The 26,145-nt window shown below is 45.8% G+C and overlaps 1 protein-coding gene across 1 annotated transcript; it reads left to right on the forward strand.

Annotated features, from left to right (window-relative positions):
* Positions 1-574: 574 nt before the first annotated feature.
* On the forward strand, positions 575-26,145 carry SHC4 (SHC adaptor protein 4; the record flags this gene model as incomplete). Its single annotated transcript, XM_079541193.1, has 12 exons — positions 575-1,135; positions 6,809-6,879; positions 12,783-12,846; positions 13,674-13,793; positions 15,359-15,412; positions 18,113-18,164; positions 18,735-18,861; positions 20,758-20,935; positions 21,993-22,053; positions 23,369-23,548; positions 25,032-25,285; positions 25,990-26,145. The coding sequence occupies 12 exons, from the start codon at positions 575-577 to the stop codon at positions 26,143-26,145; spliced, it is 1,878 nt and encodes a 625-aa protein (XP_079397319.1).

Consider the following 26,145-nt stretch of genomic DNA (forward strand, 5'->3'; position numbering starts at 1 on the left):
GGGGCTGCACCGAGCCCGCGGCGGTCCGGCGCTGAAGGATTTTGGAGCGAGAATTGGCGAGCCCGAGGCTGAGAGCTGCTGCGGGCTGGGAGGGCTCTGCTTTACGCGTGTGCGGGCAGGAGCGGTGCGGCGCGGGGGCAGCTGAGGATGACGGCACCGAGAGCCGCGCACCTGGCGGGGCTCGGGATGCTCTGGAGGTGCGGCTGAGCGCGGGGCTCGCCTGCTGTGCTCTGCTCTGCCCTGCCCGGATCGCGCTCGGGCCGTCGCTGCGGCCAGTACCTGGCGGTGACATCCCGGCCGTGAGCGCCCGGTGTGTGGCGCCAGGGGGGGACAGGGGCTCGGGTGGCATTCCTGGGCGTGGGCTGCCGCTCCCCGTGGGACTGCACGGAGAATGCCGGCCGGCCGTGCGGCTGGAAGCCTCCCGCATCGAGGAAAATACGCTGCTTGGGAGGGAGTCGGCAGAAATCTCTGTCAGGTTTCCATTTTTAACGTTGTTTGACTTGCCTGCTTTCCGTCTGATTTATTCACAAAGGCGATTTGTGCCCAAGGCTCCGGTTACCGATCTGCCAGGGCTATGAGAGAGCGCGGCCCGCAGAGCCTCTGTGCACACGTCCTGTACGTGGGGCTGCTGCGACACCCGGGGATGCTGCACAGGGCCAAGTACAGCCGCTTCAGGAACGACTCCGTAACGTCTCTGGACGAAGGGCCGCAAAACATCAAAGGTTCCTCCTCCTCCTGCCACCCTTCAGCACCCAGCCTGCTGGCAGAGGACGTCCCGCTGGGTCCGCAGGACACCTGCACCACGCTGTGCGCGCTGATCCCGCGCATGGCCAACATTAAACTCGCCAACCCCTCCGCTCTGCCCGGCCTGAAGAGCTTCTGCCTGGGGAGCAAGGAGGTGCCGAGGACCAAACTGACTGAGTGCGTCACCGTCCCTGGCGGCCCCTCCTCGCCTGAGCTCGGCTGCCTCTCGGCCTCGTACCCTCAGCCCGGCACGGAGGGGCCACACCTGACCGCGAGGCCCGCGGGCGGCTGCGCCGGGCGGGGAGCGGCGGAGGCGGTGGGCAGGCTGGGAGGCAGCCTCGTGCCCAGCGGGGAGAGTGCGGAGGAGCCGGGCACAAGCTACGGTGTGAGGGTGAGTACTGAGCGCGGGGACTGGGCGCTGGCACGGGGGTCTGCAGGCTGTACTGGTTAGCCTCTGGTCAGAGACAAACCCTGTGTGTCTGCTGTTTAATGATGGATGTAGGGCTGTGCTGAGGGCCCGAGGGAGTTAAAAGGAGCACAGCTATCCCCAGAGGTAGACAACATCGACTGCCATACAGGCTGTCCTTAGGCTCTTGGGGGAGCACAGCTGAGCTGCGCTGTAAATGAGGTCACTCTGAAATGTGTGTTGGGGGGGAAGGACTGTGGCAAGGTCCCGTCCCTCCCAGCAGGTCCGGTGCCAGGCAGGTGCTGGCTCACACTGTGACATCTGTCAGTGCTGGGCCCAGCATTGGCCCTGCAGCCCCTTCTGCATGGTACAGGATGCCGAGGCTGCCCTCCACTTGTGCTGCTGGGCTGCACCCACTGCTCTGGGCACAGAGAGCACTGCCTGTTCCTCCAGAGGACACCCAACCACAGCTGCTCACAGCTGCTCACAGCTGGGTGTTTCTCACACTGTACTGTCACTGTTGGTGCTGGCTGCTGTCAGCAGTTGCTGGCTGTGGGGACCGTGCTGCTGGATGAGTCCCTGGGCTCAAGGCTTTGCTTCTTCCACCCATGTCACACTCGGGAGCTTTCTTGTTTTCCATTTTTCCTCTCTGGATGTTTAACTTCTGTGCTCAGACCTTGCCAGGTGGAAAGCCAATGGCCATTGCTTCCTTCTCCACCCTCTGAACCTCTGACATTGCACATCAGAGGGGAGAAGAACAAAATGGGGCCGTGGCTGTGCCCACTCTTCCCAAGCAGGCAAACTACTGTGGGTGAGGTCTTTGGCTGTGGGAGCTGTGGGGCGGGTGTCAGTCAGGTCATCAGCTGTGGAAATGGAAATCAGAGTGCAGTCATCTTCATTTGACTTGTTAAAGGCAGCAGTAGGAGGGAGCTTGCACTGGCTGGGGTTCTCTGAGCTACCCTTGTGCCTGTCCTCTTGTGCTTGGCTTCCTGTAAAGCCCAGTGCTGATGTGGGCACTTGGTACTTTGGCACCAGCGGTGGCTCACTGGGTTAATGGGCACACAGGTGGTACATGGCATGACAGCACAATGCCTGCTGGGGCTCCCAGTGCTGGTGGGCAGTGTGCTGGTGTTGTGGTGTCACGGTGCATGGCCTGTGGCACCTGCCTGTTGTATGGTGTCAGTCACAGCCAAGGCTCTGAGGTCCCTGCAGGGCTGCAGGATGCCCCTTGATAGGGGGATTTCCCAGGTCCTGTATGGGCTGGTGGGCAGAGGCAGTGAAGTGTTACCTGCTGGGAACCACGCCGACCAGAAAGGAAAAGGAGAAGCAAAACCAAGGCCCAGCGTGACAGGAAGGTCCAGAGAAGTGGTGAAGGGGCTGTCCCCTTCTGCTGCTCCCCAGCTTGCTGTTCCAGTGCGTTTTCCTGCTGTGATGGTCAGGCTGTTTCCCAAGAAAACATCTTTGAAGGGCTGACTGTTAGGGGCCTCCCAGCACGACAGGGAGATGTCCTTCTGCAGCTCTGCTGCTGTAGGAGACCCAGGGCTACAGGAGCACCGCTGGGACACATCCTGATGTGCTATGTCCAAACCCGGTGGCTTTTTGACCAGGTATTTCAGAAAGACAGTAATTGCTGAAGTGATAAGAAGTTTACATCAAAAGTGGTCACCCATAAATTGGAAGGAGGCAGAAATTATCTGTCAGGTGTTGCTTCAAGAGGTGCTAGCAGTGGGATTCCCTGTGTGCCCTTTGGTGTGACTGCAGCTGTGCACAGCAGCTGGAGGTGCCACGTGTGTCTCACATCACCTGGACTGTGCAAGATGCTGAGCCCCCTACCTGCCTGCTCCTCCAGCCTGCCTGTGTGAATATCAAAGAGCCCAAGTAGCAATACTGAAGCAGGACAGAGCTTATCTCTGTACCGCTATCTTTAAGAGTAGAGTGAAGGCCCGGCTGTTCTTGCAGTTCTCAGGCAGGAAGGAGATCAGCTCTGGTGGTTCGTGGCTGCAGAGCCACAGCTGTGAGGGGTGAGCAGGGCTCGGGGTGCTGGGCAGCCCTCATCCCACAGCTGTCACCACCTCTGCCTTAGGGTAGTGGTTCTCTGTGGGCTGCTCACGTGTGCTACAGCTGCAGGTGCTGCTTTGGGTTCTCTTTGAACCGAATCTGCCACAGCCCTTGTCCTGCTGCAGTGGTGTGGGATGGGCTTTTCAGATCAAAACTGAAAAGAAAGGGAAAGTGTGCATGTGTATATGTTTGTGTGTATACACTCATTGAAAATGTGTTTGTGTACATATGTCTGTATATATATATACATACATACATAAAATCAGGAGCTTTTCCCTGTTAGTTGTTTTTTTTTTTTCCTCAATACTTGTTTAATCACAGAATGGCCTGGGTTGAAAAGGACCACAATGACCATCTAGTTTCAAGCCCCCGGCTGTGCACAGGGTCGCCAACCACCAGACCAGGCTGCCCAGAGCCACATCCAGCCTGGCCTTGAACGCCTCCAGGGATGGGGCATTAAAAATTGAAAACTCACAAATGAAAGGGTCAAACCCTCCCTGGAAATTTTCTATTTAGCAAAACCCAGACTGTTTTCCAGGCTGTTCTGCCTGTTCTCTCAGGCCCTGCCGTGGTGTGTGGGTGCCACGTGCTCATGGCTGCTGCATGCGTGCGCTGCTTTCCCCTCCCGGCCCCATCCATCAAGGTGTTATTCACAGCAATCAAAGCAGAGCTCCCTGCTCCCCACCTGGCAGCCCCGGAGGAAAGAGGGGTGGGAGGCTCAGAAATCTTTTCCCCTTACTTCAAAAGTGCCTTGTTAAAGCAGGTGCTGGGAAAATTAAGTGCTTGGATGGGAGAAGGATTCCTGACACCCTCATTTGCACACAATACTGCTGCTTGTGATTTTTTTAATGTTTTTTTTTTTCTCTTTTTTTTTTTTTGCCCAGGTAACTGTCATGTTTGTAGGGAATCCGAGCAGCATCTAACATGCCTTTGGTTAGAGGCTGTGTAGCAGCAGCATTGCTTCTACTAGCAAATCCTGCCACCTGGATCCTTTGTTCGATGGCTGTGGGGTCTGTAGGAGCTGCCCTTGGCATTATGCATGAGTTAATGCCTGTTAACTAATAAGTCAAATCGTGAGGCTGCAGCTGTATTGTTTAATTAGGAGCTCCACGAGCTGTATCGCTGTTCCTGGTGAATCACTGGCTGTCATTGAAGCTGGAGCCACTCACTGTGTTGTGGGAAGGAATGCAATGAGACGTGGGGCTGTGTTAGAGGGTGCCTCAAAAGCTTATTCACGCGAGCCCTGCCGGGTGCATTCACATCTCCTCCCACGCAGTCCCTCATCCTGTCTGCAGTCACTCTCCATCATCTCTTGCAGAGAGATGTGAAAAGATGTGCATCTTTAGTAAGCAGCCTTCTCTTCCAGCCCCGGCAGTGTAAGAAAGCAGAATCCATCCCCAGCTCTCCCTCCCTTTGGATGCTATGGGACCGGGCTCCCGCAGGACAGCCGCTCCCCATCCCGCTGCAGGGAGACGGGGGCACGCTTTGCCATGGGTCACTGCTACAGGAACTGGGCAAGACATCTGTGGGTTCAGCATCCACCCTCATCAGTGAGGTCAGGTCCTTAGCAGCTGGCTCTGTTCTGCGTTGGCGTTTTCTTCAATGGAGGGGTTAATCATCCTTGTGTAATTTTCACTTCTTTTTTTCTTCCTTGGAGATATCTTTTGTTTTCTCTACCAGGCTTCCAGCATCCCATTGTTCCTTCTGAGTGCTCCCTGGGCTTCTTCGCAGCTCCGTGACCCCGATGTCCTCCTCCCCAGCCCCACTGCTTCCCCCCGCCCAGGGATGTGGGGGTTCAGCCCTACAGACCGTGCTCATTCAGATAAAATAAATGAGGGATGCAGTGAGGTACTGTGTTAATGCACTTCCTTACTCAGGCTTTTAAAGAAAGGAAGAAAAAAAAAAAAAAGAAGGCCTTTTGTGAATCATTGATAAGTTGAGCTTCACTCAGGGTCACTTATGCAAAAACCTAATATTGATTTTTCATCTTTGCTTAGAGCAGCTTCCCACGCATCTGCTCAGGATGCAGCAGGGACTCGCTTATCAGTGCATGACTCACCTCCTCCTCTAAGTCTTGCTGTTCTCAAGGATCGAGGGGCACCCAGCCAGCTCACAGAATGCTTGACCTTATCCTGTAGGACCAGAGGTCTCTGCCATGCTGTGAGCTGAGGCTTGAGGCATATCTTCCACGTTTGCTTTGTTCCCGTTAAGCAGGAATATCTTTAACAAGTAAGATAGCTCTCAGAGTCCTTTACAAAGTCATTAAACGTTCATTAGGGAAGCAGTTCTGCAAACCCTTCAGATTCTTATTGATGTCCTTCCAGGGCTCTGACCTAATTCTGGAATTCTCCCAAGGGTTGCATTGCTATTTGGAAAGAAACCAAAACAGGGATATAATACCATTGTTGTGGAATCCCTGCTTGACTGCGCGCACACGTTCTCTTTTTAACACAGTCATTTCTGGAGGTCTCTGAAGCTGGAGCAGGCACCTGCATTCACCTCTGAGCACTGCAGGAGAATCCATTCACAGACAGGCCGGTGCCTTTCTCTGCACACAGTGCTGCTTCTGTCCGTGCAAAATGAGGGCACAGGGCATGCAGCCCCTGCCTGGGGCTCTCTGTGGTGGATCCCAGAGGCTGTGACTCCATGCGGGAGGGCTCAGTGGGGCCGGGCTGTTGCAGGATGCTCCGTTCCCAGGTGACTGTTGCAGTGTCAAACAGGGGATGCCAGGTGGGAAGCACAGATCTGCATTTGAATAGCGGAGGGATGGCTATCAGCAGAAATGATAAAGGAATGGGTAAAATGTTTTGGAGAGAAGTAAGCTCAGTGGCTGGAGTTAGCCTGGTGCACTTCATCGCGATGAAAATGTTCCGTAGGTTTGTGCAAAATGTCAGAGGGTTCTGTATGGTCACAGATCATCCAAGTCTTGATGTTTCTGAAAATTTGTCCTACGTAAATCCCAAATAAGTATAGAAAAAGCCCTCAGCTGTGCCCCATACAACAGAAAGGTGGGACTCAGCCTCTAATTTAAGGCAGTCACTTTGTGGTGCCGGCTCTTAAAGAGCCGTTGCTAAGAGCTTGAATTGCAACTCTGCCTCCTCCATCTTCTGCAGAGGTTGGATATTTGTCATCAGACCTGCAGCAGCAGGGGGCCGGTGGTTTTCCTCATGCCTGGTAATGCCTCCCACTGCTCCAAGGCCCCTGAGTGCAGCGGTCCTGCAGGTGTTCTCTGCACATGGGGGAATTTCGCTGCAGCATCGATGCGTTCCTCCCGGCTCAGTGGCACAAGTTAATCAGTGACAATGAGCAGAGTTAGGAAAGAGGAAGGATTGGATTTTGTGTCCCCCGAGGGCTTCATCTCTTTTTTTGTGCTGTGTTGTTGGAATTGCTGGTATCTTCCTTGCTGTTCTGCACACTTTTCAGTAAACCTTCATCTATTTATGAAGCTGCTTTGGAACAGCTGATTTGATTTTCCACATAGATTGTAGTTCTGCGTAAATTCAGTGGGCTGAAATCACACTTGCTTTCTTTTCTGACCTCCTCTCAGCTGTTCTGCAGGTATTAACATAGCCATCCTTTGTCTCTCTTTGTTCTCCACAGTACATGGGCTGTATTGAAGTGCTGCAGTCAATGAGGTCCCTGGACTTTGGCACACGAACACAAGTCACCAGGTAGGCACTCCTGAATGGGAATTCAGCACAAGAAAGAAAAGCCTGAGCACTTATTTCTGTATAAAGCCACTGCTGCGTGCCAAACCCTCAGACTCTTTTGAATAGAAGTTTGCATGGTTTGCTTTGCTTTTTCCCAAGCGATGACTTGAATTACGTGGTCATTACAATAGGCTGTTTCCATTGTGAAACTGATCGTTTCAGCCACAGGCTGAATTTATTGCCCAGCCCTTGTTTTGGATGCAGAGAGAATCGCCCTGCAGTCGCAGCATGGTACAGGCACACCTGGTGCTTGGTATTGGCAGCTGGGCCAGGAGCCTGGGCTCACCTGGGGCACGAGGTGAACATGCAGGCTGTGCTCACCTGGGGCACGAGGTGAACATGCAGGCTGTGCCACAGCCGTGCTGCTGCTGTGGCCAAGGCACAGCCTGGGCGCTCCAGGCATGTCTTCTGCTGCCTTCTCCCTGCTTCACACTTGATGCAAGGTGCCGTGGGTCCCTCCATGTAGTGAGGTCGTCTCACAATTGATTGTTGGCTGGTCCAGAAGAGAACAATCCGCTTTATTTTTACCTTTAGTCTTGCCCTGTATGCAGAGTCCTTGTGTCTATGAGGAAGCACATGAGTGCCTTTCCAAAGGGGCTGCTGGAATGCACCCGTGGTCCTGCAGCAGAGCTCCCTGCTCTCCGGCCCCAAATGGTCTTTGCAGAGAATTTTTGCCCAGCTGTGTCCATGTTCTCTCCTCCTCAGCCTTTTTTTCTGGCTCGGCTCATGCTGAGGATGCCAGAAGTGTGGTTTAGGGTTCCTGTGGCTGCCCGGCTCTTCCTTCCTGCTGGCAGATGATTTACAGATGCTCTTTTGCTTCTTCAAGTGCTCATATCAAAGAGTTTGGAGGCAGGAAAGGTGCATGATGAGATAAGTGTTAAACGTCTACCTGTTGTCTCCCAGACTTATCAGCTAAAGGGAAGAATCTGCACAACTTGACTCCTTAAATGCTTATATACTGCACTCTAAAGCAGTCAGATTTGTTGTAGATTCAAAGTCAGCAGTTGTTTACATTTAGTCAGCACAAGCACCGTTCCTGAATGGGTATGTGAAGAAGTGCCTGAGATACAAATATAGCTCCACTCCCCTGCCTAATTTCTTACCAACCCAAAGGAGAAACACAGTAGACTGCACAGATAAATCAGTTTGGTAGATTCAGACACATGCATTGTGTTCTTCAACAGCACCAGCCAAGAAGTGAGGTTACCTCCCATTTGCAAGGCCAGGTCTGTGCATGTTGCTACACTGACAGAGCTTTGGTCAGACTATCTGAAAAATACTGAATATGAATTATTACCTAAAGAGAAATTGCCAACTTAAATTTGGCCCAAATGGTGCCAAATTTAAGGTTTTGTTAACCAAGGCTATGTGAGGAGTTAACAATGGAAATAGTTCCACCACCTAAAAAAAACCCCATGCCACTGCTGACCTTGGGAGACTCTTTTGTGTATGAGAAATTCAAAACTTAAGCTGTTTGCAGACTGCCTGTTGAAGGGCTGTGTGTGCATGCTAGCTTTAAAGTTCGGTCGATTACGTCCTGACTGGGTGACAATAACTCTGATTATTCTCCCATTGTTCTCCTAGGCAAGTCACTTTATGGATGCCCTCCACAGCCCAACAGTGAAGGAGTTATTTGAAATGATTCCATTTTAATAATCTGTGTTATTTTTACTGGGGATGAAAACATATTTTTACTCTGACGGCATTTCACTAAACAAAGAGCCATGCTCTGTTTGAAAGTGATGTGGAAGGAAGGTCAGTTTAAGAAAGTCCCTTCTGCACCAGCTGTAGTACAGCATGGGTCATTTGCATTCTGATGAAGCAGTGGGACTAGAGCCCCTGTGCTGTGGAGGTGTCTTCCTGTCCATCCCATGCCTGCCCAGAGCCCAGCATGCCCTCCCCTTGCCGGGGCCCTTCAGTTCTTTTTCTCTTTCCCACCTCCCACTTATGTTAAATCAAGCTCAGTGATTGTATCTAGGCATGTATGGGAAAAGGGATTCTGTATCCCAGGTCCAGGCAATAGCTCTCCAACTTGGGAATGGCCAGGCAACATGGCTGGGGCGAGGGGCATTGCGAAGGACTGGTGGGATGGGTGCTTGAAGAAAGCTGTCTTTGTTTGGAAGATTAATTTCAACTTTGTTGAGACACACAATCCCTTTCTGTTCAATGGTGTAGGCAGAGGCCTCGATGCTTAAAAGCAGATCTCCAGCAGCATGCTTGCTCGCTTACATCAGCCCCTTGCTCTTCTTTTGCTCTCATTTGGGGAAACAATCAACAAAGTGCCTCTCTGTCAGCACCAGTGCCTCCTCTGCGGCAGGGCTTGTTGCAGAGGTGCAGCCCTAGAGGACGAAATCTGAGTTTGAGTATACTGCTGAGATGACCTAAAGGCTCACAGGTGCCAAAAGGGGGCTGTCTTTGTCACCTCTCATTGCCCACCTTGCTGCTGGCTGCTGAGACACCACAACTTCCTTCTGCTCTCCCTGCAGCACCGGCTGGCTGCACGGGGCTCCATGGCTCAGTCCCACAGGTGTGCAGCGCAGGAGCTGACCCAAATCTCTCCCATTCACTATGGAAACAAAAACTGTGTCAGCTGCCAGTGGTCAGTGTGTGTAATTGCATGGACACTGCTGGACTGGCAGGCAGGGACCTCACTTCAAATGGCAGAAGTTGCCGAGTTGTTGAGGGGCAAGATTTGCCTTGAACTAAACCGATTTAAATTCCTCATGGCTTTCCCCATTTAGTTCTGAGGTTCCCAAAGGTGAGAGGAGCTGCTGCAGAGTGCGCCAGTGGAGTTATCTCAGCCTGTGTGATTTAAAGGAAAACAAACAATCCAAAGTGCTTTGCCTTGGGATGTGTGACAAGGAGGAGAGAAAGGAACAACAGCAACATGATTGGAATAATAAGGCCACATTTGCTGCTGCTGCCTCTGGTTGGCAAATGGAAAATGGAGAAGCAAATCCCAGAAGCCACAGAGCTGCATTTTCATCCATAGGTTAACTGTGAGACCTACAAAGGTATTTGCTGTCTGGCAGATCTAGAAGACTTGCCCAAGCGAGTGACTGACAGTGAACGGCTGTAAGAATGAATTAAGAGCGTGCTTCCAGGAAGAAGGCATGGATACAGTAAATCCAATTTCAGTTTATCATGGATATTCCCAGAGTTTCTTTTCTTCCTAATATATGGTGCAGGTTCCACCTGCCCCATGGAAGTGACTGAAAATTAGAGATGTTCAGGTCTATCAGCAAGGTGTTATCAAATGCCTGCTTTTCACCTTTAAAATAATATATGAGAAGGTCTATTAAGTCATCTGGAAAGCCATCGGATAATATGAAGCAAGGAACAGCTGTGAGAAGATGATTTCCCCTAGGAAAGAGAGGAAATAGAAACTTAATTAGAAATGATTTGCCTGTTTTTTGTTCCTGTTTGTTGAACAATTGCATAGCAGAGGGGTGAAGTGGGCAGTCACAAGATGTGCTTGTACCAGAATGGGATCTGCTGCTGACAGCTTTGTCTGCAACTGAGTATTCCATACAGGATGCTTGAAGTGTTGGGGAACTCTTTTGTCACCACAATAGAACACTTCTCTGTTTTTCTAGTTTGTTCAGTTTCTGGTTTTCTTTCTAGGTAGAGCTAGACTTGAAGGCCCCAGGTAGCCTTAATGTCTTGTCTCTGATTTTAATCTCCTTTAATATTGAATGAGAAGATGAGCTTTCATTTTCCAAATAGATCATTGGAATCTGCAAGATCATCCTGCAGGGTGCCATTCCTGTTTCGGTTAGTTTTGCCCTTTCTGCCATCAAAATAATATCACCAAGCTAAACAGGAGAGATGTCAGGATTTCACTTCATATTTTCAGTTGTGCAGGGGAAAGTGCTTGTTTTAAAAAGATAAAAAAAGAGGCTGTGCTTAAAAGGTTGCGTTTGTAAACTGAATCTGATCTATCTCATGCAGTCCACTGCGATGCTGCTCTTCCTCCTGGCTGCTTTCACTCTGATTGCTGTTTGTACACTTGACAGGCTCCAGGTTTCATTTCTCAGGACCTTCTCTGACAGGAAGCCTCCTTTTAACATCAGTGCTGTCCAGTGCTTTAACTACGGGTGCTGGCAGCCCACCTGCTCCAGCCATCCTGCAGCATGGGGCCTACCTGGCCCACTGCCTGCCAGCGTGGCTCAGTGTCTCCAGGACATCCTGCAGGGATAGCACATGGAAAACTTGCCCCAGCAACATCTGTGATTGCTGGGTTATTGAGATAAGACTGTCAGGTCGGATCCTGGAATCCATGGCATGCTGACCTTCCCTCATCTCCAGGATGTCCAGGAATGTTAAGGAAATCTGCTGAACACACCCCAACCCTGTTGGTCACCATTTTTCCACTGGTTTCCAAACAATGACTGTAAGTCAGGGAAAAGTTGATGGCTGCCAATAAAAGATTTTTTCCCAGCTGCTGTGCTAACTGCCCTCAGGACGCCGCTCTGTTTGTGGGAAGCATCACCTGGTTGACCATACATCAGAACTTGCTTTGTTGAAGCCAGGAAAAGAGATGCAGCTTGTAACAGTTACATTCAGTGAGAAATATAGCTGTCTTTGATACAGCCCATCAATGCATTCTGCCTTACATTTCTGCTTTCTGAGGTGAGAAGCATCTATAGAGGTTACTGAGTGGCTGGGATAGGACACCTGATTTGGGAAATAGCTGCTAGAGGTGAACTAGGACCTCTGATTTGCAAAAATGTCGAGAAGCTGAACCTCCTAACCTCCCCTGTGAGCTGTGGCATTACAAAGCACTACGACAGAACCCCTTGCCTAAGAGAAGCAGCTTTGCAATCCAGCTTCAGCTGAGCAAACCGTGCACCTTGAAAAGAGAGAGGAGGTCTGTGCAGCATTCCCAGAGAAAAATCTCCTGCCCAGAGGGATACAGCACTGCTGGCAGCGACACTCAAAGCATTTTCTTTGCTGTGTGTGTAGCTGTCTAACCCGCGGTTTGGCCAAGGATATCACAGCTTGGCAAAGAGACATGCTCTGCACAGCCTAGATATCAAATGCTGGAAGAACTGTCACACCTAGCAAGGGCAGAACTGGGAAATGTTCAATTGTAACTCCCAAACAGCGTAGGCTGGGCAGCAAGAATGTTCTTGTGATATAAATTGTGGGAAATTTGCTGAAGTGCAGGTGAAACATTGCTTCTGTGATTTCTTTTCTTTTCTTTTCTTTTCTTTTCTTTTCTTTTCTTTTCTTTTCTTTTCTTTTCTTTTCTTTTCTTTTCTTTTCTTTTCTTTTCTTTTCTTTTCTTTTCTTTTCTTTTCTTTTCTTTTCTTTTCTTTTCTTTTCTTTTCTTTTCTTTTCTTTTCTTTTCTTTTCTTTTCTTTTCTTTTCTTTTCTTTTCTTTTCTTTTCGAGAACCCTCCCCCCCCCAACAACAGAAAGCCCATAAGGGCACCCAGCTGGGCTCACTCAGCACACCCCTGCTGTTCTAACGAAGATGGATTAAGGCAGGTAGGAATGCTGCCTGCCAGGCTTCCTGAGAGAAAGGACTCGAAGGCACGAGGTCCTTTGAGTTTCATTGTGGTTAGCTGGTTTTATTTATTTATTTAGGAACAAAGAATTGTCATTAGGTGACACTCGTATATTTTATGAAGAAAAGGAATGAATCCAAAGCAGACTGGTGAATTATTGTGTTTCATTAAATAGGTTTTTCTTTTTAACGCTGGGAGGGAGAAAGAAGGAAAAACAACTGTGAAAGACTTTCCAGAAGATTTAAGTGTTTCTAAGTGGAATTACAGCAATAAATCATGAGGTTGCTGGCCCAGTTACAGCTGATGCATGTTAAATGATCCAACAGCTTGTGCTATGTTTTTCTGTTTGTAGGGAAGCAATAAGCCGACTGTGTGAAGCTGTATCAGGTACAAATGGAGCGATAAAAAAGCGGAAGGTAAGTACCACTTCAGCTGAACAATTGCTCTTCTGTATCTGCTTCTGATAAGCTGGATAGAGGTTCGGCCCATGCTGGAGTTAGTGAGCGTCAGTTCACCTGAGCATGCTGCAGAGCTTAGCCTGCTGCGTTCTGGGGGCAGGGCTGTGCAACACCTTCCTCTCTCCAGGGTTAAAGCTCTGCTCCTGCCAACCTCTACAGTGCTCAGCGGTTTCTAAGTTTTAAGGTTCTGATCGCTAAAGTGTAGGAGGCCTTTCGGATAACGAAAGGGAGCTCGTTCGTCAGAAGGCTACCTGGTGGTTATTTGTATTGCAAATAAGGAGAAAAGCTGTTGAATGGGCCTGTCGTTTGCTTAACCGCTGGCGTGCAGAGAGGGGCAGTGGAAGTGGCTGCTGTGGGGCAGTGTTGAGGGGAAGTTATTGGTTTCCTTCAGTAAGTGTGGAGCTCAGAATGAGCAAACACACTCCTGAAGAATGAATACATGAAAAATGTCCTGATTTACTAAGGAACACTTCATCCTCAGAAAATGAAGCAGAGTTCACTGGGAAAATTAGTTGTTCTGAACTCCTTAGCTAGCTATAATATGTAACTTTCTGGGATTTTGTTTCTTTAACACTTCTTTTCCCCATTATTGACGTAAAAAGCATTTAATCAAGTGTGATTCAAAGCTGATGTTTGTCAGAAGGTCTATTTGTCATAATCAAGCCGTTATCCTTGTTCCCATTACATTCTCAATAAGATGCTGTAAAGTTCTACTTGATTCTGATATACTTCTGCTGCTAGCCAAGCCAGCTGACAATGTCTTTCTTTTGTTTCTGTGTTTAAAGCCTCCGGTTAAGTTTCTGTCTTCTGTACTTGGCAAAAGTAACCTTCAGTTTTCTGGTGTGAACATAAAGCTGACCATTTCAACAAACAGCCTCACACTGATTAACACTGACACGCAGCAGGTAGGCTATGTGTAAACCAGGGTCTTTCTATCCTTGCTACCATATTCTCCTCTTTTTGTGACATCTGAAAGATATGCAGGGTGCTTGAGCAGAAAGCAGCACCCAGTGTCTTCCCATGCACACCTGTTGAAGCTGACTTTTAAAACAAGAATATTTTGGGGTAATTCAAGATGTGACATATGCCCTTTTTATTTGTGATGGTGTCTTTTGTATCCAGGGATCTCTGAGCACGTGGCAAAGTGTTTCTCTCTCTGTCATTCTCTGTACAGTGCCTAGTAAACAAGGTGCTAATCTTCACTAGGGTTTCTGACAATCCTAGAGTAAAAAAATATATATATAAATAATGAGTTAGAGCTTAGCTTTGCTATTGTTCAAAGCTACATTACAGCTGGGTAATATATGTGCATCATCTGTTGTACTGTGTAGATTCCCCGGGCTCTGCTGGGGCACAGTCCTGGGAGTCTGGGTCTGCTCTGGAACTGGAGCCTTTTCCTTTGGCAGATGAGTCCAGGAGCTTTGTGCTGCCCACCAAATTCCTCCTTCAGCTCCAGCGTGGTCTCTGCCAGGCCAGCAGTGGGTTTCCTTACAAGCTGCAGCAGGGGAGCAGCAGGGAGGTAGTTCCAGCTCACTGGCTCTGAGGACCTGTTGCACTGACTTGATGCTGTCCTGAGCGCTGGGAAGCTCTTGTGGCTTTCCTGGGCTGGGAGGGCCTATGGCTTGAGGTCTCCCTTCCTTTCAGCTGCAGCAAGCAGCAAAGGGCTTCTCTATACTGGAGGAAGCTTTGGGAGCTGGCAGCTGAAGTCTGGCCCTCTCAGCTCTTCCTTTTCTGCTACAGGACTAAAATCTGGACAGACAGATCTTTTTCCAAGTGTACTGACGTGTCCTGTTAGCATGCACACAGGTGTTCGGAGAACTGTCTTGAAATTCTTCTAGGTCTTTCGTTACTAGGCCTTTCCAAGCTGAAAAATCCCGTTTGTTCCATTCCTGCACTGCCACCATGTTTCATTGTATTCCCACTTGCATAATCTTTTGCACTTGATTTTATAATAAAAAACAGCCCGTCTCCAGAGATGAGGGAGTGTTTTAAACAAAGTTTGTGCTTGATCTGGCTAGCAAAGGTCCTGTCACATAACAGTGTGGTGCTAGTGCTGGGAGAGAAGATGGTCCGAGCATCAGTGGGCACTGTTTGTAAAAATGCCACTGTTATATATGCTGTGCATTTAAATAAGACTAACTACTGGTCATTTTGAACTGAATTAATTTCTCAAGAATTTATGAATGCATTTAGTATCTTCCATTATTCTCCTATGAAACTCTCATGTAGGCAGCTGTGTATTCACAAGGTTAGAAACGGTGTCTGAACTCATTCCAAAAACCCTTTCAGGATCCAGATATTATCGAACATGAATGGATAGTCTCCAAAAATATTCCTATTTTAAGCTTTTTCCTTCACAAATGATACGCTATGGTTTATTAATAGATGGGGTTGTCATGAACTGAATTGCTTGCTCTGCTGTTTTCTAAATGCACGTGAGCATGTTTAACTAATTTGTCATGCTTTTCAGATTATTGCCAACCATCACATGCAGTCCATCTCATTTGCTTCTGGAGGTGACCCAGTAAGTATTGATTTGTAAGACTTCTGCAGGTATATGAAATTATTATGAGAATAGAAATACCTGCAAATACTTTACTTCATTAAGCACTAACAGAGTATGCCATGCTTCTGCATCATGACCAGGAGTCTAAAATAGGCAGGGAGTCTGGGACAGGAGTTTTTGAATGGAGGTTCAGTGGGGATTTGATAGTTAGGTAGAGTTATTGTTCCCACCGCCCATCAGTGAGACTAGGGTCACTCACAAGACCACAGACTTGGGAACCTGAAAATAAGAATATATGAACGTGGGAGTTGCATCAGTTCTGAGGTCCCTGTAATCCAATGCCGTGTTACAGAAGAGGTCAGCATCAGCCTCTCTAAATTTTAGATGAATTTCAGATAAACAAAGCTCCTATAAGATGGACATGACATTATTTTTCTTGCAGATATGGGGTTTTCTCCCACTGTAATAGTTATGAACTCACTGATGTTATCATGCAAGAAGTTTTCTTTCCTCTTCCAAATCTTTCATTGAAATTATTGTGAGGAATTTGTCATTCATAAACATGTCCTATTCCCTTCTCCAGTGTCAGCAAGTTCCCAGCGTTCTGAATTTCACACTCTATGTGTTATGAAAACTGTATTTTTTTTAATCAGTTTGGAATTTTCTGCCTTTCAGTTTTGATAAATGTCTCCTTGTTCTTGTGTTATGAAACAAAGGAGTAGAAGCCAGATCTAGCTTTGACTGGAAAATGACAGATTTGCCTCTTTGGATTTATGACCAGGCAAGGGAAAATAGCTGAGAATCAGCCCTGTGTGATGGGTGGAGAGCCATGGGGTGATGTAAGGAGCCCAGCTGCTGGTGAGGTTTTGCCCGAGCTGCTTGAGAGCAGGAGCTTCCTGGAGCTGGGGAGCGAAGCAGGGATGTGGGGATGGAACATTGTGCAGGCTCTGCGCTGCCAGTCCTGCGCCCAGCGGGGAGGCACTGCATGGAGCTGGTGCCAAAGAATTAGATCCTTAAGGATCCCGCTAACAACCAAGGCGTTTTGAGAGGTCTGACTTTCACCATGAGGTGCTCATGCTACCCTAACACACTGCACTGCGCATTACAGTCCTTTGGCTTTGCAGACCCTTCCTGGTAGCTCCAAGTGCTGCCGTGCTGTCGTGCTGAGCATCACAAAGCTTCATTTCAAAGTCCAGTTTTCTTGATAGTTAAATAGTTTATATATATATATATCCTTGAACTGTCCTATCTCTGAAGTATGTACCGTGCCCTAGAAGCTGGCTGTCTTGAGTCTGTCTTTACGTCACGTCTCAGCATAATTCAGGCAGGGATATATTTCCAGCTGTATTTTCCATAGGACATGTCTCTCCAACTGTCCCTACTTTCAAGGTCTGAGCACAGTTCTGTGTTGCTCTGCACTGTTAAGGAATGGCAGGATTCTGTTCTGGATGGGGCTTTGTTTTAAAGCAAAGTCATCCATGCAGACACTTAAGTGTTGTAAAGGTATAAAAATAGCAGGTACTGCTCCAGTTGCTTCAGTTTTCCAGTTACAGTCAAGACCTAATTTATTTTAAAAGTAAAATATCATAAAATATTTATAAACCTTAAGAAAAACCTGGGAGGAAAAGAAAGGAAATTGAGTTTTCTAAGTGCAAGAGAAATGTTTAGCTTTCTTTGCTTTAATGATATTACCTTGGGAGATTTTTTCTTTTTGAATGATCTAGGACAAGATCTGCTGACCCTAAGATGTGCCTCCTGTGTCATTCATTGTGAATTATTAAATGGATGTTCTTGTGCATATTGCAAATGGGGCCTTTGTTTCCTGCCAGCTGACTGCATCTTTCCCCAAGAGAGCCGTGCCTTTAAGCTGCCAATTGTGTTTTCCCCATCCCCATAAAGATCCAAAATAACAAAATGCATCTTTAATAATTAAAAGAATGTTATTCATTACCTCACCGTTGTTACTATAATGTTGAATTATCAAGCGACTCTTTGCTTTTGCAATATGACTAGAAATGTTCATCTGTCTATTTCAGATCCCGTTTCAGTTTCACAGGAGAAAGTGATTACTATTTCGGCACTAGCTGTGAAGAGAATCTGTAACAGACAACTCATCATACTGAGGTTGTCTGATCTCAGCAGTGGCCTTCAGATCCGGAGTAGTTTAACCTGATGTTAACCACACTGACATAGGCAGCAGTGGTTGAGATGGAATCCCTCTTGCCTTCTGTGATATTTTAAATATCATCTTTTCTCTAAGATGCCTTTGGAAGTCAATCTCAATGCCACAAATGGTGAAAATTCTTACTTGGTCTCTGCAGCCTTTTCACACTTTCAAGTGTTCCATGGACAACAGTGAGGGCTGTTCCAGCTAAAAGATGTGGCTGGAAGTCACGTTGCCCTGATGTGTCCGATGAGGCACCAGCTGAGTTTCTTCTTCCTTGCAGAGTATGAAAACACAGTTTACTGGAAACCCAAAGAACATGAAATGGTCTCCTGCATTTATCACAAGAACAAGCATTTCTGCACAGTTACTGTGTCAATATCCACCACTGCATCGCTGATCTTTCCCTTACCCCCTTGTGCAGCACCTCCACACTTTCTGAAACCTATTTTTAAAGCTAAGAATATCTCTCTGTGTACTAAGTTGCTTTGTTATGGTGATAAGGTCGTTCATAATGATAACTTTAAAAACATTTGTTTTCTTCTTTGCTGAAGGATACAACGGACTATGTTGCATATGTAGCAAAAGATCCTGTTAATCAGAGAGGTATGGAAGAAATTTTCAAATCATTATGTATGTCTTTACGATTGCTTTATCTGTTCCAAGGACTTGCTTGAGTTTTGTGATGAGACTTACTGAGCAGCTCAAGATTCTATACAATTTCTAACTTTGCTGTGTGGATAGGGGTGACAGTTTGCATGCAGGCTGTGGCTCTAAATTCTTTGTACCATTAAGTGGGGATCTGTAGGTCAGACTAAACTTGTGCCAGCTGCTGGCTCTGCACTGGGACAGGGTCTTTCCCAGCACAGACAAAAGGGGTTCTACCTTGCCTGAGGAGGAGATACAGGGGTGTTCTGTGCAGGAACCATAAATGGAGTTTCTTTCATTGAGTTGATATCATGCCTTAAATGTATTCAGAGCAACATCCTTTGCATGTCAAAAAATCTCAGTCCTGACTAATGCCCTAAGGCTGCCTAGATAGTCTCATGCTCAACTTTTCTGCTCTAAAGAATAGAGATTGATTTTTTTTTTTTTTTTTTTTTTTTTTTTTTTTTTTTTTTTCCTTTTTTAATATAAAGGACATTTACCTAATTAAAGCAAGGTGTCTCTTTGCAGCATGCCACATACTGGAGTGTCCCAATGGGATGGCACAGGAGGTGATAAACACCATAGGGCAGGCTTTTGAGCTCCGGTTCAAACAGTACCTGAAGAACCCATCCAGCCTGGTGACTTCTAATGAAAGGTCAGCATGTTCTCAGTCACTGACTTCACTGACAGTTTTCTTCTATTCAGTACTTCTCAGAGAACAATTGTACTCCAAAGAATGATCCATAAATAAGATGTCTAGGTGATGCATTCTGAATGTATGCTGACTGTAATACATGCTCTGTGTACATAGAGTAGTAGAGTAACATCAGCTTATTCCAGTGAATGGCACTGTTTCCAGTGACATTTGTACAGGTGCTTAGTTAAAACTGTTGTATTTCAAGTGATGCAAGGAAATGGGACAAATGTTCAAATTATCCTGTCCTTACTTGGGCAGGGTAAATGAAGTGGAGAAGTTTTGCCCTATAAATATGGTGCATGCTGAGCTCAGTCCTGAGCTGTGCCAAATTTAAGCTTACTGCAGCTGTGGGAAGTCTGTGCTGGGGATGCAAGCAGTTGTAATTCACCTCTCTGCTCTTCTGCTCGTGACCTGGCAGAGACCTGCAGTTCCACCTGCTGCGAGTTGAGTCAGCCTCGTATGCTGAAATCAACCCAGCCACCACCAGCATTTTAAAGTATGAAGTCTTGTCTTCAGCCCATTGCTCATACTGTGGGACTTAGGTTAACTTTCAGATTGCAGTTCCCCATTTCCAGTGCACTGGACACAGTTCTTGGTCTGACATATGGCTCTCTCTAAGGAGCCATATTTTTCCTTTATTGATGCAGAATTTGATCCCTTGCTACCTCTCAGAAACAGATAAAGCTGTAAAAGATAAACCACCTAGCTGCTTCCTGAAAACCAGAATCAGTGTGCAGGCAGTGTCACTGGTACAGTGCCTGAAACAATGCAGTAAAATTGGTTTTATTCCTTGGCAGCAGTACCACCTCCAGGTTATATTTATTTTGTCATATAGTGTTTCTTGGCATTCCACTGCTAATACTCAGTTTACCCTGGAGACAATAGCCGCAGGAAGAGTCTTTGCTATGAAACTCTGAGAAGTTATGCCAGGAGTAAATCACAGAAAGGAGAAATGGAAGATGCTAATTAAATTCCCTCCTTGAGCTGAAACCACAGCCAGTCTTGGAGAATGGTCCTCAGACAGAACTCGGATATTGCTGTGTGAATGAGTCACCCACCTCCAACTACTATGAATCACATAATCAAATACTTGCACTGCATATCACGTAATCAACTACTTGAACTTTATCTCTTTCCTGCTCGAGGTCTTTTATCCAATTATATTCTTGTTAAACAGAGAAGTAAGATTTGAGATGAGCTTTTTATTTCGGGACCGGAGACAGTACAGGAAGCACCTAGTTATTTTGCAGTGTATCAGCTGTACATTTAAGCTATCATGATTCTGTTCTAGCTCAAGAAAAACATTGGGTACCATCCTTCGTGTCATTCACTGTTTTCTTCAAGCTGAAACTGAATAGTCGTATTGTTTCTGATTATTAAAATCAGAGTGCATTCCATTTAGGATGACTACATTTTTTTGTAGCAATGTTTGTTTTTCTCAAACAGTTGCAGGCTTGTCTTCCTAAATGCCACATGAGGTTTTAATTTTCTTTTGTAAGTCATGTCACCCCCGACTCCTGCCCGCATCCCTAGATTTATATAGTTGAGACGAGAAGCCAGAAGAATCATTCTTATGGTCGACATTTTGGATACCTTTGTGAACAGCACATTGGTATCCCAGGGATCTGGGCTGTCTAGTGCCAAGACAATCCCCCTGAAGCCTGAACCATGGTGATTCCATTTTCAATTTGGAGAGAATTAAAGTAAACAATTCTGACAGTTGAGGCCCAATCTCTGTTACGACCTTTGTATGGCTGATCTGTGCACTGTGTGATGCATGAACACTTGGGATGTTTGCCTACACTAGAAAGCAGTCGATAACATCAGTTGCTTTTATTTCCACATTTGTTTCAGTGAGGCAGTGAGTGCTGATGGATCAGCTGGGAATTTACAGGAGAGGGAGGATCATGAATATTACAATGAAATTCCAGGGAAAGAGCCTCCCACTGGTGGAGTATTAGACATGCGAATGAAAGTGCCAACAGACCAAAGGTCTGGCTGTTTTATACAGTGCAAAAAGCAGCACTGCTTGGTAAGTATATCTTCTGATAGAACTATTCACTGCCTGTTATGGGAATGAATAATAAAGTGTTACTGTGGTGTAAAGCATTGGTGTTAACATCAGAACCAGGTTCTGACTATGCTGGGAAAGGGTTTTTTTTTAGGCGAGATTTAATCATGCTTAGTACATAATTGAGTCCCAAAGCACTTTCAGAAGATTAACTGGTTTGTCCTTAGAGTACTTTTAGGAGATGGAGTAATATATCCCCTTGTTAACTTGTTAGCTGTGAGAAGGAAATAGATACAGACCTGAATGGCTTGTCTAGGAGAACATTTACAAAATCTGGGACTTCCTGACTCTCAGTTCTATGATCCAGTAAATATTTCCTCCCATCTATTGTGCTCTACAACCTATACATATGATATTAGCTGACTGCAGTGTATATGCAGCACTAGTTATGTCTGGAATTTTTGATGAGACTCCGTTGAGCTGCAGTAGCTACAAAAAAATGGTAGGAAAAAGAAAAAAAGGCTTTTGCTCGAGGTAGTCAGGAATAGAAAACCATTAGGAGTAAAACCAGCAGAGTTCAGACTTGCTGTACAGACTTCAAAGTCCGCTCTGTCTGTTCTTGGAAACACCAGCATTTCCCCATTCAGTGAAGCAGGCACCATCTTTGCTTACAGGGTGCACGTTCAAACAGGCCTCCTGGCAGCTGGTAGGTGTTGCTCAGGAGGCTGCTGTTCCCAGGTGTGGTTTGTCTCTGGAGGCAGCTATTGCCAGGCTCTGTCCTGTGCTCCATCTGTTTTCCAGTGTTATCTTAAATCCTTGCTGTAGGCCTGGTAGTCTCCACAACCCTGAGTTTGTTTCTACAGCTCTCCAGTCACAGGGAATTATCCTGCAACATGTAATTGCACTTGCCTTCTTTCCATGGGGTAAAATGTTGTCTTAGGAGATGGGAAAGTTTTTTGGTCTTTTTATGAAGAATTCAGTTACCCGGATCCCAGTTAACTGGTGCACAGATGTTATAACATTATGTGAGGTTTCCAAGAAACTATTGTATGTGACCATTTTTACAATTTCTTTGCAGACAGGCAGCCCGACATCCATCAACGTATATGAAAATTGCCCAGAAGAAAACAAAACCATGGGTATGTGCTCTGTTTTCTTTCACATGCATATGCATGAAGTAACCAAAGCAGTCTGGCTGTAAGGGATGCCCCTTTGCTTTCAATACAGTGTTGAAAAGTGGTCACTGAGTAGGTCACTTCTGGTTTCCTAGATGAAGGGCAGACAAGAAGGCCTTACAGATTTTCAGAAGGGCACTAATCCGTTGTCGTGTCTGCTGGCAGAATTACTCATTTTACTTGCCATGACACTGTACAGTAGCTGTTGTTTAATTCTCTTTCATATGCCTTGAAGAAGGAGGATATTTCTTTGCTTTAACAGTCTCTGAAAATATCCCTTCCCCCTACAAATACTGAATTTCTGTTCCAATGGAGTCTGTGGCCTGGATTCCAGTCTGGGTTGTCTGTTTAACTGTGCCCATCCCTCTCCTTGGGGAGCTCTGTGGCCTGTATCAGTCCCACTTTGGAGAAACCTGCTCTCTGGTGCCCCAGGGGATCACTACCCTCCATCCCCTTCTGGCCTTTACTTGCTACATCCAATGCCCTGAGTGTATTTCCCCAACTCATCTCTTCTACTGCTTGGTGACATTCTTCTTGAATACCCACCTGCACTGCAATAAAGAGACAGGTTACACTGTTGAAGGAGGATGGTTCAATTCCTTGTGTTATTGCTGATTTAAGGAAAGGAGAACCAAATGATTCTTGCAACGAGAGGGTGAACAAATAAAAGAATAAATGAATAGATCTCTGACTAAAATGTTTGCTAAAGAGCAAAAATATGTGTGCTATTTGGCTAGCTGAAGTGGCATTATTTTCATATCCTGCAGGGAATATTCTGTTAACTTGTTTCTAGGCTGGGATTCTAACCTGACAGATGTGGCTTTGGCTCTCCATGCAGTGCCACAAAAGCACTGACTTCCCCATTCTCTCTGCTCCACCAGAATAGCAAGAGAGAATTGTTCAGTTTCCCACAAAGCTTGTGGTACAGAGGGGAAGGAAGGGGCTTTGCAACAAACAATGCATACAGCTTGTGTCTCTGTAGAGTCATATGTATTAATTTCTTTTCAATCAGCAGGGGATTTAGTGCTGACATTAACTGAAGCAGAACTGAGCCAGTGTGGAACATCTTTGAAAATTTCATTCTAACTTTGAATAGTGTACCTTGTGCCATAGGAAAAAAACAATTCATCTGCCAATTTTTGTTTTCCTTACAAAGGACTTTCATGGGATATATAAGAACAGCAACATTCATATTCCATTTTTTTGCAGTTATTTTAACTTGAGTTTAGAAATAATAATAAACAAAAAGGCATCTGTGCAGACTATACACTAATTGCAGGTTCTTGTGGTGAAAGATCACAGAAGACAAAGAAAGATGCAACATTACTGAAGTCTGCCTACAGAACAGATCTTTTTGATGATCCGTGTTACATCAACACGCAGGCCCTGCAATCTGCAGTCTGTACAGCCCGGGGTACAGCAGCAACGCAGATCCCTGGCAGCCCACTGGGTCACACAAGTAGGTTCTTCTTGTGATACTGCGTCTTTCTAAGCTTTGAAAAGAGGGGACTTGGCAGCCATGTGCATGGAGAAAGAGTTTGGTTTCCTCATAAGAAATATAGGAAGTAGGGGTGCAGTCCTTCCTAGTGGGTTTTGTTTGTTGTTTTTTTGTTTGTTTGTTTCTTAAATTCAAGACAAAGGAGGTTGAAGGTGAAAAGTACAGACAATGAGTATGTGGAATAATCTTCCATCTGTAATAGTCTTGATTGGTGACAGTGAATAGTATCACATTTTCCTCAGCTGGTAATGAACAAGACTCTAAGATAACTTGGGATTATACTGTGCTCAAGGAAGAGGGCTCTCATGTACACTCATATCTCACCCACTCTAAGCTGGAAATGACCTCAAATACTTTTGCTTCACAGGCAATAAGCATGCAAGGTCAAAGCAGGAACATGAGGACCGCCTTTTCCCAATTCTTGCACAAGTGATCTGACCACTGAATCTCATCCAGCAGCATCTAAAGCAGATTGTTTGATCAGTACTATCTATTTAATGTATGACCAATTAAGTCTTGATTTAAAGACTGCAAGAGGTGGATATCCATTAGGTGGCTATGTAGTTGCTGCTGATTATCCTCATTATTGGAAATACTTTATTTAATCACATCTTATGGTTTCCTACTGAGTGTTTTCTGTCATTGTTGGCTCCACACACAAACGAGGGGGCTGAGGGCTGGATCATATCCACTGTAAAGGAAATCTGTAACCATTGAGACATTTCTAACCCAGGCATGCATTATGCTCTAAAAGGAACTGACTATATCCTGAGGACCCTTGAGTTGCACAATTTCATTGAAGAAGTGGTATCCTTTTTATTTTCCTTAGAAAAATGTTGCTTGTGAATCATTTGCAGTCTGACTGGCTATATCCCAAACCACCCAGTTTTGTTAGTACATTCAGTAATTGTTCGTTTTTTCACAGCAGATGCATCACGCTGTAATCCTTCTGGCTACATTGGCCATGTTGTCTTACATTCCTGCACATAGCTGGAGCCACTCAACATGATTCTCCCAATGAGCCTTGACAACCTCTTCAGAGCTTGTTAAGGAAGAAGGAAAGACTAGATCTTAAAGGCTAAAAAGAACAGATTGATTTTATTATTTTTTTTTAACAGGGAAGATTTTACTTTAATAGAACCAAAGAAATACAAAACCAAAACAGTGGAGCATCAGAAAAATGCATGTTTTCCAAACCCTGTTGCCTAGCAACCCAATGTTTATCCATCTAAAATATGGGAGGAGATCATATGGTAATTTTACCGAATGCTCTTGAGGATTGTGTGCATTCATGTTTGAATACTATTGCAGTCTGCAAGGTTGGTTTGATCACAGCTTCAAGACTGAATCATTAGATTTTTTTAAAAGCTATAGAAATAGTCTCCCTCTTCCTTTTAGGATAAAGTTCTAGGAGAAGTGTTCAGTATGTTCCCTTTCATTTCAGAGTTACCAGAAACTGTGCAGCAGAGTGCCACAAGCAACACAGCTGGTCTCTGTATTCTGCCACAAATAAAACAACAGCTAAGGAATGAAGATTGTTACCATGGCAAATTAAACAGGAAAGCAGCAGAGAGCCTCTTAGTCAACGATGGGGATTTTTTGGTGCGAGAGAGCACATCATCACCTGGTCAGTATGTCCTCAGTGGACTTCAGGGAGGGCAAGCAAAGCATCTTCTCTTGGTGGATCCTGAGGGCAAGGTATGAACATTTCATATATGGAAACCTGAGAGCTGCTCAGCGATTTCACTGCAAAATTATTTCCTGGACATGGAATTAATCTGATTCCCTTCAAGTTAATTTAAATTGAGCCAGTGGGTGACTTCAGTAGCTTTTAAAGTTCAAGAACTTATAAGCGCTGAAGCACCATGGAAATAGAAGTGAGGTACTTAAATATTGCTGTAGTCCAGGTGCTGATAATTAGTGCACACTTAACTTATCCTTTGAGTCATCAGTATATTGCTAGAAAAATAACCCTAACATTAAATAATGAAGTTGGTTAGTAATGTACTTCTAGATACAGACAATATAGAGCTGGCTTGATGTCAGCTGAACTCTGCTTTTTTCTGCTTGGATCTAAAAGAGCACTATTAAGTGAAAATCCTCAAATGAGGCATAAATCAAAAAATAAATTCTTAGTAGGAATTAGGGAAAAATGTCTCCTTCCTGTGGAGGAAAAAAAAAAAAGGTTTATTTTGTTCCCTTTAGCAGAATCAGCCCAGTTCTATACATTCAGTCTCTTGATAAGTCAGAGGATAGGTCTGAATTGCTGTCTACAGCCTAATGATGCTGCTCCATTGAGTTCAGTGGCTTAAATGCATTTTGACTTCAATGGAATAGGCTTGCATCCAACCACTTACAGGCACAGTATAACCTTAAATACAATCTTTTGCTTCTTTCATCAGGTGAGAACCAAAGACCATATATTTGATAGCGTGGGTCACCTTATTCAATATCACATGGAAAATAATTTGCCAATCATCTCTTCTGGAAGTGAAGTGAGCTTGAAGCAGCCTGTAAGGAAAGAGAGTAATATGGGACACTTGCATTATCACAAATAA

The sequence above is a fragment of the Tetrao urogallus genome, assembly GCF_951394365.1.
Source record: "Tetrao urogallus genome assembly, chromosome: 11".
NCBI classification, from domain to species: domain Eukaryota; kingdom Metazoa; phylum Chordata; class Aves; order Galliformes; family Phasianidae; genus Tetrao; species Tetrao urogallus.